Source organism: Equus quagga, chromosome 9 (genome assembly GCF_021613505.1).
Source record: "Equus quagga isolate Etosha38 chromosome 9, UCLA_HA_Equagga_1.0, whole genome shotgun sequence".
In the NCBI taxonomy this organism is placed as follows: Eukaryota; Metazoa; Chordata; class Mammalia; order Perissodactyla; family Equidae; genus Equus; species Equus quagga.
The window spans coordinates 88,744,651-88,759,495 of NC_060275.1; the positions used below are offsets into that span (position 1 = coordinate 88,744,651).

Genomic DNA, 14,845 nt, shown 5'->3' on the forward strand with positions numbered 1-14,845 from the left:
AGTATGGATGGTCCTGGAGGACATTTATGCTGAGGGAAACAAGCCAGATAAAGAAAGAAATACTGTATGATCTCACTTACATGTGGAATCTGAAATAATCAAACTGTTAGAAGCAGAGAGTGGAATGATGGCTACCAAAGGCTGAGGAGAGGAAGAAATGTGGAGGTGATGGTCAAAGGGTACCAAGTTTCAGTTATGCAAGATGAATAAGTTTTGGAAATCCACCACACAGCATCACTATAGCTATGTGCTAACTATAGGACCTATAGCTAACAATACTGTAATATATGCTTAGAATTTCTAAGAAGGAAGAGCTTATGTTAAGTGTTCTTACCACAATAATAATAATAATATTGGGGGTGGGAGGAAACTTTGGGAGGTGATGGATATGTTTACGGCCTTTATGGGTGTATACTCTTCCCCAAACTCATCAATTTGTATACATTAAATATGTACAGCTTTTTACATGTCAATCATACCTCAATAAAATAGTTTACAAAATAAAACTATACTAAAAAAGAGCACATTAGCCATTATTCAAGGAAAGATTCTTTAAAATTAAACATAATACAGATCAAAAACTTCCAAAGAACAGTACCTTTAATGAGCTTTTTAATCATTTTAACTAAAATTTTGTTGAAATGCATCAATATCAAAAAATACAGAGATATTATTTGTATATAAAAGCATATTTTAAATTCCATTTAAGCCCACTCATTTCACCTCCCACAGCTGCTTTTTTCTTTCAATGGAAGATGAATAAAGAATAAATAGAAGGCCAGCGCTTCCAATTGATCTACCTAATAGCCCCCTGAAAACCCTAGGTATGTATCCACATTAGAGAAAACTGTTCTCTCACATCCACCATCGCTCAATCGCCCAGGCATGAACTGATGCTTCCTACAAGCGGAAAGGGGAGGCGAGGGGAGGAGCAAACTGCAGGTCTTGTGTTTGACACATACTAAAGAAAAACCCCAAAGAGAAGACTGAATTGTGTTTGGGCTCACATAAGAAGGCAGGAGGCGCCCCATGACCATAGCGTGATGAATCCCGCTCTGACATTTCAGTGGTTCAATCTCCGGACACACGTGGGGCTTGAGTCAACAAGGGGAAGGTGAGATTACTACTTGGGACGGAATCATTGCATCTGTCTTTTCCCATTATAGTCCCCTTCCTATTTGGTTTCACGGAGGGAGGTCAACCTCTCTGATGTTTCTGTTTCCCTAATCAATTTGTAGAGTGCATTCTGGCCCACAGAGAGGTCAGTTATACGTAAAAGAGTGGTAGGACTAAATGGAGCATTCGAGTTTCTCTGGTCTAATCATCTAATTTTCAGATTAAAAAGTCAAGGTCCAAAGAAGTTAGCAATTTTTCCAACACACCGTTAGCTCATGCAAAGATTCATGAATATTCTTCATCCTGACTGACATTTTAAAAAAAGAAGAAAGAGTATCCGGATTCAGGTTTGGGGGAACAAGGGGTTGTGTTCATGCAGGTGGCTGGAGCCGAGGACAGAAGCGGACACCGGAGCAGAAGGAATAAGACTGTGCCTCCACGCTGGGAAAGCTGTCTGAAGTGCCCCAGCTATGCAGATCTTTTAATTCGGCAACAGCGTGCTGCTGGATTCCGAGCAAGCCACGGGGCACCTGGGAGCCTACTGGGTTCCTGCCGCGCAGGGCGTTATACTGGTGACAGAGATGCTCTGCCCCCCGCATCGAAGGGTGCCAGCCTCACACTCCGTCATCGTCTGCTCCTGGCCGTTCACTTCCACACAGACGCTAAACCCTTCTTCCTCACACTCCGATGCTTCTCTGCAGACACATTTGCTGCTCTGGTCTGGAAAAATAAGTAAGAGAGGCTTAATGACCCATCGCGACGTCGGGCGAGCCCAGGCACATTATCTCGAAAGTCATGATGTGGTGATGAGAGAGCTACAGAAGCTCCTGCCTGGAGTAATGCAGTCAACCACCCCCGGGAAAGGCAGTAGGACCAGAAAAGCGACGCATTTTGCTCCGCTCAGCATAAACAGGTTTCGAGGTTGGTGCCAGGATTTCTATTGGGTGGACCGACTTGGGGTGGTTCTCTCTTCCATGCTGCTGCCCATGTGAACCAGAAACTGAGGGACGGAATGAGAAGACTTCCACAAAGAGCTGAGAGACAAGGCTCTGAGAAACAAAGAAAAAAGACTTCACCTAGCTTGGAGATAGAGGGCATGAAACGCAAAAGGCTACACTCCCATAAAAACAAATCAGAAATGAGTTAGGGAGGAAAGTTAGGGAGAAATGAGTGTGTGCAGAAGGTGAGAGGCTGTAATACCCAGCCAGGTGTCTCCAGAAGGAGAGAAACAAGGTCAGCCAGCTGACTGTGGTGACTGCCAAACCAGAACTGACCCAGACGTGGCTAGAGTTACATATGCCACCGTCCGCGCTGCAAACCATAAGACTAAGGGGAAAGGTGCCCGGCGGATACAGGCCAGCAGGAGGAGGGCCTGAAGAGCTGACAGAGACCTTACTGATCACGTAGTCCAGCTCCCAAATTTCCAGTTGGGGAAACTGAGGGCAGTGACTTGGCGCCACAACCCAGCGCCTCCCTCTTCATTCTACAGCGAAACCCTGGGAGGTGTGTCCTGGCAGTGGTGATGGTGTTCAAGATCACTGTGAGCGCTACTTGGACATAGCACTAGCAAATATTGACTCACAACTTGAGAAAGTAACTCTTTCCCCTATTCTCTTCAAATCCTTCTGATTACTTTTAGGAGGGTGTCGGCTTGGCACTGGTATGCTTTTAACACCCCTCTAACACTTGCTAAACTCCTTTATCCCAAAGAAACAGCATCCCTCAAGCTCCCAGCAGCATCTGGCTAGAATCTACCACCTTATTTTGTTTCATTATATGCATTTTTCTAGTTACCTAATATTTACGGCAAGTGATATTTCCTTTTAAGAAAGTGATATAAAGTTTCTTTTTTAAAAAGTTATTTTTATGGTCTATTTTTTAAAATGAGTACCTAACATGTATAGTATAAGGACAGAGCAAAAATCCTGAAGGTGGAATGGGGATCACTGAGGTTTGGGAGGACATTCAGACCATCAGGGATGGGTTCTTGTCCTCTTCTGTGCCTGATCCACCCTGCTCCCCACGGAGTGCAGGCGGGGAGGGCGGTTCGCGCTCACACCAGTCTGAGTCTCTCACATCTTCAGGGATCTGCTTTGATCTGGTGCTAAACTAGAAAACTACATTTTCAAAAACTACTACTTTGGCATTCTTATAGTTACAAATATGAAATGCCCCTTACCATCACATTTTCCCCATAGTGGACACACACCGCAAGCTTTCTCCGCGGAGGCAGGCAGAGAACAGCTCTCTCTACCTGTAAGAGTATAATTTCTGCCCTGACAGCGGAGAACATGCATCTTGCAAACTGTCAGAGGCAGTATCCTTTTGGTCTTCTCATCTCGAGCACATACATCCAAGGAGGATCTGAAACAAATTTTTTAAATTACATTATTTACAAAGTTTTCACTCTTAAAAGCTGAGGATGAGAAGTGAAAGGGGAGGTTCTGAGCTCAGTGCCTCAAATGGTATCACCCACAACAAAATGATAGAGCAAAAACTCAAATCCCCTTCATTCCTGGGGCCCAACCCCCTTAGATCTTCAAAATGAACCTATTTCAGTCTTTACGTGTTCACAAATTGTACAAGCTTGGATATCTAGTGTATATCCAGTTTTCTCTAGAATAGCTCAGATACAGCAAATTGGAAGAGAAGGCAAGGTCTGTTAGGGACAGCTGGTGGCTTGACAAAGAATGAGACAGAAAATCAGCAAAGATCAGACATTCAAATAGTTGAATGAGACCACTGACTGCAGGAGGAAGCGGCTCCTCGAAGCCCGGCAACCTTGAGAGTTCATGTCCATAATACAGCAATGACCAACAGTTGTGGGCTGAATTCTCAAGGGAAAATGAAACTGTGTTTTTCAATGCTATTTTTTAAAGTATCTATGTTTAGGGGCTAACCCAGTGGCACAGTGGTTAAGTTTGCACACTCTGCTTTGGCAGCCCCGGGTTCATGGGTTTGCATCCCCGGTGTGGACCCATACATGGCTCATTGTGCCATGCTGTGGAGGCATCCCACATACAAAATAGAGGAAGATTGGCACAGATGTTAGCTCAGGGCCAATCTTCTTCACCAAAAAAATTTATTTTTAAATCTATGTTTACAAAATAATTTAGAAATATTTCCATAAAAATTTTTGCTTTCTTAAGCATTGGTGCTAAAATGGTGAGATCCAGGTTTTCAGAAATGTTACTAATAAAAACAACCACATTTCTGAAAGCTGATGGATAAGGAAGGCATTACTGTACTGAAACCTTAGACAACAAGGTATTTTTATATAGTAGACAGTGTCTATTTTTATTTTTATATATATTTAGCTCTACTATTTTCTTCTCCAACCAAGAGCTAAATTTACTTGGAGTTATTTACATAACAAAAAGAAATCTTTGTACCTCTCTTTTATCTGCTTATTTAAACCTTAAATAGAAATACTCAAAACAGCTTAAACACAGAGACTTTACAAGGCCACCTTGTTATCAGTATCTGATATGGAAACTCACACCATGTCTATAAACAGCAGGCTGCAGACAAACTAAATGAATCTGGAGAAGTTAGAGGATTAAAGTGAATCAAAGTAAACAATGATAAATAGAAATTAACAGCACAGTCAGAATATTCTGGGCTGACGGCTATTGCCATTTACACTACTGAGTTGTATTATCCTTCTCACAAGAAGTTACTTCTTATAAGATCCCATCATAGTGACCATTACTCACTGTAGGTGTTCAAGGAGTTGGATATGTATTTTGATGACAATAACAATTAAAAGCCAAGTAATTGATCAGTAAATTTGTATTTTGATTCTTAACCTTAAAGATGACCAAAAAGTCTGGGGGCCAGGATGGCTCCCATTTGCCTCTCCACCTTCACTCTCCATTCTTCTCCACCCCACCTGGGAGGCTGACAGGTAGGGGCCATATCAATAGACTTCCTTGTCCTCTAGCTTCAGGTGGTTTGATCAAAGGGGAGCACTGGCAGGAGATTGGAGGGAGGGAAGAGAGTGCAGCTGGAGTGTTTATTCTCCTAGCTCACTCTTGGGGGATCTCTGAGGTCCCTAAAATGAGGACTCAGCTCCTCCTCAGCTGCCATCTCCACATAGCCTTCTCTGTCTTCAGTTTTCTTACATGCTCCTCCCCTCACTCCTTCAGGCCTGGGCATGGATACATACCCGAGCTGTCACCAGTCCAGAGTACCACCCTGTGACATGCAGCTTCCTTTACTTTGAACACTTGTGTAAATAGTCCCACCAATAAACCTCTTGTCCTAATTTAATCGTGCCATCTGTATCCCACTAGGACCACGACACAGACATCTGGTAACTACTTCAGATACCCACTTACAATGGAGTGATTTCACGTTGGGTGGCATTCCTGCAATGCAAATCTGGAGACGTGGATATTTCAAGAACCAGAAAAGCAGCTGCTTTTTGGTCTATCAGTATTGCTTTAAGAGTTTACGTCTCAAGGGAATTTCAGCCGTGATCCTCTCATGCTCTAAATCCTTAGGCAGCAGCTTTGTCATGTTGCCCCATTTTATATATGGAACAAGCAGTGCTCAAGTACTGCTTCAGCCTTCCTCACTAGCCAGTTTAGAACACTGCTTAATGCCACCAGTTGTCAGTCCTGGTGACGCAGGCAAGTAACAGGCAGCAGATAGGCCACATTAAAATGCAGAGAGCCTTAACTCTTGGTAAGCAACACCTTCAATCTAACAAAGACTAGCGTCTGAGAAATCATTTCATTTATCTCGAATAAAATAAAATGAGAAGTGAGCAAAGACAGAGCTTACCCACACTCATAGGGCATTTTACAAACACATCTTGAATTCTTTAGTTTCTCCCAGCGCTGACATGCAGGCACTGTGTGTGTCGAAGGGGCCCCTAAAAGAAAAGGATGAGGATGAGAAGAGGAGGCAATCATTAGGAGAAGAACTTCTTCATGGTAAACAAGGCATTATTCCAATTGTTGAATCAGGCTCTGTAATATTCTCAACTGCCACAAGTTTGTACAGTAAAAAAGTAAATCTTTAAAGCATTTTCCAAGAGAGAGAGCATTCTACAAATAATTTCACTGATCCTAATAGCTACCATTTCTGGAGCATTTTCTATTGGCCATGCACTTCTTATACAGTGTGATATTTAATCCTCCTCAACAAATGCCCATTTAAGAGATGAAGAAACTAAGGGTCACAAAAGTTAGGAAATTGGTGCTAGTTCACACATTTAACAAGTTGACCAAGCCAAGATTTAAGTCCATATTTGTCGGAATCCAAGGCCAGTAGAGCAGGCTCCCTTTTCTCAAGAAGCTGGTGCTGACAGACTGTTGTTTGGACCTCATTTTGCCCACTGTGCTTATAATGGGACAGGCAGCAGCAGCATAACTTGACTTATACATGGCAAACTCCATGGTATCCCGAGGAGATCCGTAGTAACCTCTTACATGTAAATGTCCAAGTGGTCTCCGCTCAACAGTGAGTAAATGCCTGGAGTTACTTACATTCATAAAATCCTTTCCACTGCTTTGTGTTTTCTACAAACTGATTAAAAGTCAATCAGCTGGAAAACACCTTGGTCCAGCTTACAAGAGCACACTCTGACTGCCATCTCTTCAGCTATACCTGATTACAATGTGAATGACCTAAAGCACTCCACTATGTCCACCTCCTGCCAGCTTCATTACAACAGAATCCAGTGGCATATACTTTCCCACCATAACACTATTACCTGTTGGATATATCTATAAAGGTAGTTTAGCAGAAAAACATGTTCTTATGGATGCACAAACTATGGATTACTTCCTTACTTTGGAAAACTTAAGAACTTTAGACATGAAGGTAAAATCTCATGAACAATTCATAAACCTGTAAAAATGGTAGCCATATGAAGCATGTCTGTCACGTCCAGCAATATCTGTAATGAGTATTCATTCTTTAAAGACTTCCCTTTAAAATGATATTATCCTAAATGGAGTGTAGTATCTTGAATTGGATCCTAGATCATATACAATATTAGTGAAAAAACTGGTGACATATGAATAAAGTCTGTAGTTTAGTCAATAGTATTGTACTAATATTAATGTCTTCATTTTAATCTATTAAATTATGTCAAGTCATGTGAGATGTTAATATTATGGGAAGATGGGAAAATTTGGAAAGATGGGTAAACTACAAGGAAACTATATTTGCAACTTTTCTTATTGCAAAATAAAATGTTTGTTAAAATGGTGTTACCTAGATCAGCACTTCTCAACCAGGGGCCATTTTGCCCTCCCCCCTCCCCCAGGGGACATTTAGTGATGTCTGGAGACATTTTTGGCTATTATAACTGGGTATGAGTTTTCTACTGGCATCCTAGTAGGGTTCTATAAGTGTCCTACTGGCATCTAGTGACAAGGACTAAACATCTTACAATGCACAGGACAGGCTCCCACAACAAAGAATTACCAGACCCAAAATTCCAATAGCATAGAAGTTGAGAAATTCTAATCTAAATGTGCCAAAACTAAAGTTCAATGACAAAGCTGTGTAACTTAGTTCTGCATTATGATTAGAAGTTTATTTGCTGGAAGCGGGGGCATGGGAGGGGACTTGGAGGAAAGTAATCACAGGGTACAACGTTCCAGTTCTGAGACAGATGGGTACCAGGGAGGCAATGATCATTACGATCACTGTGCTAACACTGCCGCATTGTGCACAGGAAGGTTGCTGGGAGGGTGGATCTGAAGAGTTCTCATCACAAGGAGAAATTTTTTTTCTTTTCTTCTTACTGTATTTTTGTGAGATGATAGATGTTAACTAGACCTATTGTAATCATTTCACAATATACGTGAAGCAAACTATCACACTGTACACCTTGAACTTATACAGTGATGTATGTCGAATTATTCCTTAATAAAACTGGAAAAAATATTTTTAAAAAGAAGTTTATTTGCTTATCATTCATAAGGATGAAATTTTAGATTTTAAAAGTTATTATAATTTGTTTGTGCAAAATCACTGATGGAATTACCTGCAGACTTTTGCATTTGAGAAGAACATCGCTTGGTTATCTTCATAGCTCGGTTAACCAAATAAACATGCTCTTAGGGCCCACCTACAGTATCTGCCTTTACTGTCTCAAAACCAAATATCTTCACTTCAAGACCGAATACAGACGGGAGAAGGGAGAAATGAAGGGTTAGTGTTTAATGGGTACAGAGTGCCAGTTTGGGAACATGAAAAGGTCCTGGAGATGGATGGTGGTCATGGTTGCAAATAATGCGAATGGACTTAATGCCACTGAACTGTGCATTTAAAAATGGTTAAAATGGTACATTTTACGTTTTTTATATTTTACCACAATAAAAAAAAGACTAAATACTTTTACAACAGTATTTTGCAACATCACCTTTGGAGGATGACAAAGCTGGAATTTTTGGTTTGTTATAGGCTTATTTTCAGGGTAGTTATTATTGTTATCCGCATCTTTCGAAAAACACACAGGTCTGAAAAACATCCTTAACTAAAACTTTAATGGAATTTGCTCCTGAGTGGGAGAAAACTCATACCAAATTGTGCTATAAAGGGACTGAAGCAGACAATTTAGAAAGATAAGTATATGATCTCATTTGGAATAAAAGAGCAACCTCATCAACTGTACATTGTTCTCTTTAATTTTAGAATTACTGGTCCAGGTCCATTCCTTCAACTATCCCAAATAAATTCATATTTATGCGTCAGTGCATGTAGAAAACAAAGCACTTGTTTCTGATGTGGGCCTTTGACAGCTAAAGAGCACGTGGGCACTGGCATGGTGGGCACTGCGTTGGCCATGCTGCCCCCTCTCCTGAGGTCGATGATCATTCACCACCACGACCCCCGCCCACCGTCAGCCCCGGAGCGCCCTGCGCAGCCTGCTCTCTCTCCAGCTGTCACCACCTAATGCACCTGATAGTCCCACTCACAGAATCCAGCCGCTCGTCCTCACTATAAAAGACAGTTCCAGCACTGAATTAAAAATCTTACACTTGAGACATAAGAATACCATACAAAATAGAATGCAGGTGAGTTTTTCTCCTTTCCTCTTTTTAATTGTTACAAACATATATTTTCCATTTATTTTAAAAAATGTAAACAAAGAAGAAATAGGAGATTATTTTAAAAACAAATCCATCCCATCTTGAATATCTCTAAAAAGAAATCTTTTGGCTTTCTACATCTCTTCCTACCTTAGCTTCTTAAAAGGCCATTTTAATTTGCCTGGTGTTCAAAAATACCAGATTTTTGGATTTCCTCTATTAAGAACAACTTCACAAACCACAACACTTTTCCTTCAGTAATTTCTGCTTTGCAGTGCTAAGTGCAAATTCTTTCAAATTTTCGATTTCAGTAATACTAATAAACTCTGAGAGCCCAGAAATGAAACATACTAAATTTTATATAAATTATGATCTCAATTCTGTACTTAACAAAAGTACAATTAAAAAATCAGGATGAAACCAGAAATCAGCTCTTAAAAATTCTTTATTTTCGGGGCCAGTCCTGTGGCATAGTGGTTAAGTTTGGTCTGCTCCACTTTAGTGGCCCAGATCATGGGTTCAGATCCCAGACATGGACCTACACCACTCATCAGCCACGCTGTGGTGGCAACCCACATATAAAGTGGAGGAAGTTTGGCACAGATGTTAGCTCAGCACTAATCTTCCTCAAGCAAAAAGAAGAGGATGATTGGCAACAGATGTTAGCTCACGGCTAATATTCCTCAGCAAAAAAAACAAAAGAAAATTCTATTTTCTTGGCAACAAAACAGATATAAAGCTAATCTTTGAAATGAAGGATTTAAGTTAAAATTTCAGAATCCTTAGGGTTATTCTTGCCTTCTCTCGCATTCTATGACTCTACCTTTGCCATGTGAAAAAAGTCTGTTACCCAGTCTATGAACTGATCTCCTTCTTGTAGAGGGGCAGGGGTAGAGGGGATGAGTCACAGATATGGTGATTTGGTGCCATAAAGGATGGCCACAAGGCCTGTCACTTGCCTGAGTGCAGATGTCCTTGGACAGAACCAGGAGCTGCTCACCTTTTTGCACACACCGGACATTCTTTATCTCAGGACTCCACTTAAGGCTGGATCCACAGAGAAATGCTGAAGGGCCTTCTAAGGACATGCCACCTGAACAGGAAAAGGTCACCTTCTCGCCAATTGTGTAGAAAGGTTTGTGGGGATGACTCTGTATGCCATCCGTCAGAGCAGGTAGAACACAGGCAATTTCTAAAGATAGAGGAGAGCAGAACACAAGGGTCATTGCTTTCCTAAGCCATCTTTTTAAAGAATAACAGCCTTGAATGGTGCTGGTACACTTGCTCTGCCTTATCACATTTGAGGACAAGGAGGAAGAGATGAGTTCACTCTTAGGGTGCCTGAAAGACATGTCCCACAATGCCTGGCATGTAATGACCAATGAATGACTGAAAATCAAAACTGTTCCCACCCTCCCACCCTGGCTGTCAAAGCAATGTGACAACTTAAAATGAATAAGCCTTATAAACAGAACCGGATCCAAAGCATTTAAAGAAGTAGATTGATTGTGGTGGACCTCTAGAAATTGAACTCTAAAGAATGTCCTGATAGTCTTAGCCAGAACTGAGCACCTGGCCTATTCTAATTAGCACTAGAAACTTGAAAATTGCAATAAAATGTGCCTTGCCTAACAGAGGCACTATCAACTAGAGACTGCTGAGGGCTTTTTCAAGACACAACCGGAACCAGGACAAGATCATATGAGCCTTTCAGGAAAGTGAGGTCAAGACATGGGGCATAGGGTGAGCAGTTATTTATCTTGATTCATTCTCTCCCACATTATTCTCTCATCTTAAATTATATACTACAACCAAAGCAACTCACTCTGACAATGCATTTTCCCAACAAGCCACTGTAAATCTTCTCCACATCTGGCAACAGGGTCTCCAACAAGAGAGTATCCTTCATTGCAAGTATACACTATGTTTTTCCCAACAGGAAACATGGCACCTTCATCCTAAACAGAAATAAAAGATGGAAGAGAAAGAGTATGTCTATTTTGCATTAACAAAATGTTTCTTTAGATATATTTGGCCTATAAATAATGCGTTCTTTTAATCATCAGGCAACATACATTGAAATCACTGATTTGGAAAATTGTCTATAAAAATGTTTTCCCTTTATAGTCCTAGCCAACAACACTGGTACCACCATTAATTGAAATAAACATTAATGCCACTATAATTTGTTGATTGTTCCCAAAGTACCAAGCACTATACTTAGCATTTTACCAAAATTACTTTAGTGCCCGAGTAACTTCTTTCCCTTATACTTTCAGGAAAAGGCAGTTTGTTATCAGATTTTGGAAATGTCCTTGTCAGTCAAGTGTTCATAATAATGTGTTATGGGCTATTCATTGGCAGTACTGCCTAATAAATGCCAGTATGGAAAATGCTCAAATGCAATCAGCATGTTCTTGAAAGCTTAAGTTTCTCACTGAAGACTTTTAGGGGAAATTCCATGTTGATTTTCTCCCACCCCACCGTCCAACCCCCGCCCTGTAAGGGAAGTACTGCTGCAGCTGGGTCAGATTCAAGGACATGTCATTAGCCTAGATTGCCAGCGAGTGAGCTTTCATGGGAGCAAGGAAGAATTTGAAGCATGAGCCTTGAGGGGGTAATCATGCTCGTTTGAGATCTCTCTTGGTTCTTTCCCTTGTCCTTTTGGTTCTCTGCCACCCAAGATGATAGTGAAGAAAATCGGCCTTGGAGAGAACTTGGAGCTGGACCAGATCTGCTGTAGGCATACGAACAAAATTCTGTGGTGCCTCCTTTCCTCACTGTCAGTCCTGGCTCAGCCTGGCTCCATCGTGGGAGTTGGTAGGAAGCAGAGGGCCCAGGTTGACATGGAGGTTTGAAGAAAATAGGGAAAGCCACTTGATCTGCTTTGGTTCTAGCCCCTAGGCCTTCCTCTGCCTTGCAAAAGGGACTTCTGCATGGGGAAGTCAACTCAACAGTGTCCAAAACCACTAGTAGCAATTAAAAAAAGAAAAAAAGGAAAGACTCTCAGGATCTACCATAAACCTACAGAATGAGAAAAAATGGAGGACGAGGGGCAAACGGCAATCTCTATTGTTAAGTTCCCTGGGTGACTGTGACGAAGCCCCTGCATGGAGCAGTGTTGGGAATCCCTGGCGCCTCAGACAACACCACGTGCACTGAAGCTTGAGACAGCAGCTTCATGGTTTGCTGAAGTATGTGAGTTTGTTTGGCCTCATTCTCCAAAAATATGTTTCCTTCAGGAACTTCATGGATTGTGGTGACTGCAGTGGGACAGTATGAGTGTTAGAGATGCTAGGTTCACCCTCTCTCTCTCTCTCTCTTTACACACACACACACACACACATACACACCTCTTCCATCTCCCAACAGTACCTACATTTGGGGAACCTTCAGCAAAATCTCAGTGTGTGTTCAAGGGCCTGGAATTTGAGAGGCAAAATCCTTTGTGGAGAAAGCAAGGCTGGCAGCACTGAGAGAGTCCTGATGAACAATATCTCCTATGTGCGCCATGAGGAGACTTCACTGGGGCTTCAGGCCAAAGCCTCATCATAACAAAGGGTGAAAAGAGCACAAATTCATATGACCCCAAAGCCAAGAAAATTGCCTAGAATGACAAGGGCACATGACTTGTGTTCCTTCCCAAACAAGAAAATTGCTCCAAGCACAATGACCCATATCTCACCAACACTGGCTAAATGTCTTATCAGTTCCGAGAATAAAGCTAATACTTCATCCCAAACCCCATATTTATGAAAAATGAAAAAGAACTTCTTTCAGTGGCAAGAATAGGGAAAGTACTCTGTGTTGAGGAACGTGCTTATAGAGTCCTATGTTAGTGTTCAGAACAGAAATGTTCAGCAGCCCTCTGGCATGACTACATTTCTAATTCACTAAGCAACAGTATGGAGTCAGCTTACCACAGACGATATACTGCCTTCTGCAGAATTCTAATCACCTTCAGCCAAAGGAGAAAAGTCACAAATGAAAACCCTCACCACTAAAAGTGAAATGCACACTTACAATACTTTTAGCACTATTTCATCATGGAAGAAGGAAATAGATTATAACATCAGTAGTGAGATAACACTTGGAGCAAAGGGTATGAGTAAAGGAAAAAATATCTTTCATAACCAACTTGAACAAATCCATCTTTCAAGGCTGGAGGTGACGAACAGAATTCTGTCGGAACCAAAGACAAAGGAAAACAATGAGGTTCAAGCAATCTGAAAGGAAAAGGAAATAAAACTAAATTAATGTGATGGATTTCCACAGTGTAATAAACATTGTGTACCACAGTGAATTCTTCATTGGCATCTGAAGGGACTCCCTCCATGTATGTATTGATGTGATATTTTTGTTATTCTCAGAACCAAATATCTGATCACATCCTGTGACAGAAAATTCAAATGTAAACGCAAGCTTCCAAAGGATAGCTATAAGGTCAGTAGTATGAAAAACAGAAAGAAAAGGGAAAAAAAACTAAACTACTTTATGTGACTTCTAGAGGTCACCTTCTCAGACCTGCTTTTTCTCCTGCTGTTTGGTTCTGAAATTCCTTTAACAGAAAGTTAATTCTGTATTAAAAATAAGGTAATTAGAGCAAGTGATCCTGCGAGAGAGGTAACACAAAATAATTACTTCTGATTGAACATTACTATGTGCTAGGGACCTTGGCTCCACAAACGTGCTCTACAAATGTGCATTGTCTCCATTCACATTCATGGTAACCCTTTGAGATACGTGGAGAAATCAGGCTCAGAAAGTTTGAATAACTTGTCCAAGGTTATAAAGTAAAACATATCAGGGCTGGATTCATATCTAGTCAGTTAGGCTCCTCAAACCATGCTCTTTCTACCTCTCACAAGGCAATTTCTAGAGGGAGCTCACAGTCATGAGAATGATAACAGTGATATTCATCATTAAACAGTGGTTTCCAATAGCACCTCTGAGGTCAATATACCATCAGTATTATCTCCACTCAGGAGATGCGAAATCTGAGGAAAGCATCACAAATGGCCTGTGTGTCGCTCTTTCTCAGTTGAGTTCCTTATCCTCTTGCCACACTCTGAAGAAACCCAGAAATGTGAAGTATTGATCGTCACTTTCCTCCCTCATACTGAGGAGAAGGAGGATATTTCCCCTCCTCTGAGCACTAAGAGGAGCAAGAATTCCTTCAACACCTTCCTTAGGATGTTCCCTTCCCTCCAGCTTTCTGTCTAAAGCCGGGGGAAATACACCCACTGGGCAGCGGCCTCCTCAGAGACCCTCATCTTCCTAGAGGTGCATATCCTGAAGCCAGCATTCTCCTCCTACCATAATCTCATCTGCTTGCCAGTTGCCCCATCAAGAGATATTGCTTATTGTTAGATTACGAGGCACAGAAGATATAGGAGTAAGGCATCCCTCCTCCCTAGGCTCCCACCAGATACCCAAGCATCTCACATCTTTCTTCAACTCATAGGACCTTCAAACTATCTTACTACAACTTTTTGCCAATCCCTGATCTGAAGAGGTTAGTAAGGACAGTGTAGAACAGTGGAGCGTGGTGTAAAGAATTCTGACCCAGGGGTATGATTCATCAACTAAGCACTTTTGAGATAGTTTTTCCAAGGTTCTGGTAAATGGGAAATTGGTATCAGACAACTGAGCTAATCAGTCAAGATTTTAGCCAT

The 14,845-nt window shown here is 41.4% G+C and overlaps 1 protein-coding gene across 2 annotated transcripts in view; it reads right to left on the reverse strand.

Annotated features, from left to right (window-relative positions):
* Positions 1 to 582: 582 nt before the first annotated feature.
* The window catches only part of C7 (complement C7), a 49,564-nt gene continuing 35,301 nt past the window's right edge, over positions 583 to 14,845 (reverse strand). For both annotated transcript variants that reach the window (XM_046672078.1, XM_046672079.1), the window contains 6 exons: positions 13,309 to 13,396; positions 10,996 to 11,128; positions 10,171 to 10,362; positions 5,905 to 5,995; positions 3,296 to 3,480; positions 583 to 1,836 (listed from right to left, as the gene is read on the reverse strand). In XM_046672078.1, coding sequence (XP_046528034.1) covers positions 1,655 to 1,836; positions 3,296 to 3,480; positions 5,905 to 5,995; positions 10,171 to 10,362; positions 10,996 to 11,128; positions 13,309 to 13,396 — 871 coding nt within the window. In that variant the 3' untranslated portion in view covers positions 583 to 1,654. The remainder of the gene's footprint in view (positions 1,837 to 3,295; positions 3,481 to 5,904; positions 5,996 to 10,170; positions 10,363 to 10,995; positions 11,129 to 13,308; positions 13,397 to 14,845) is intronic.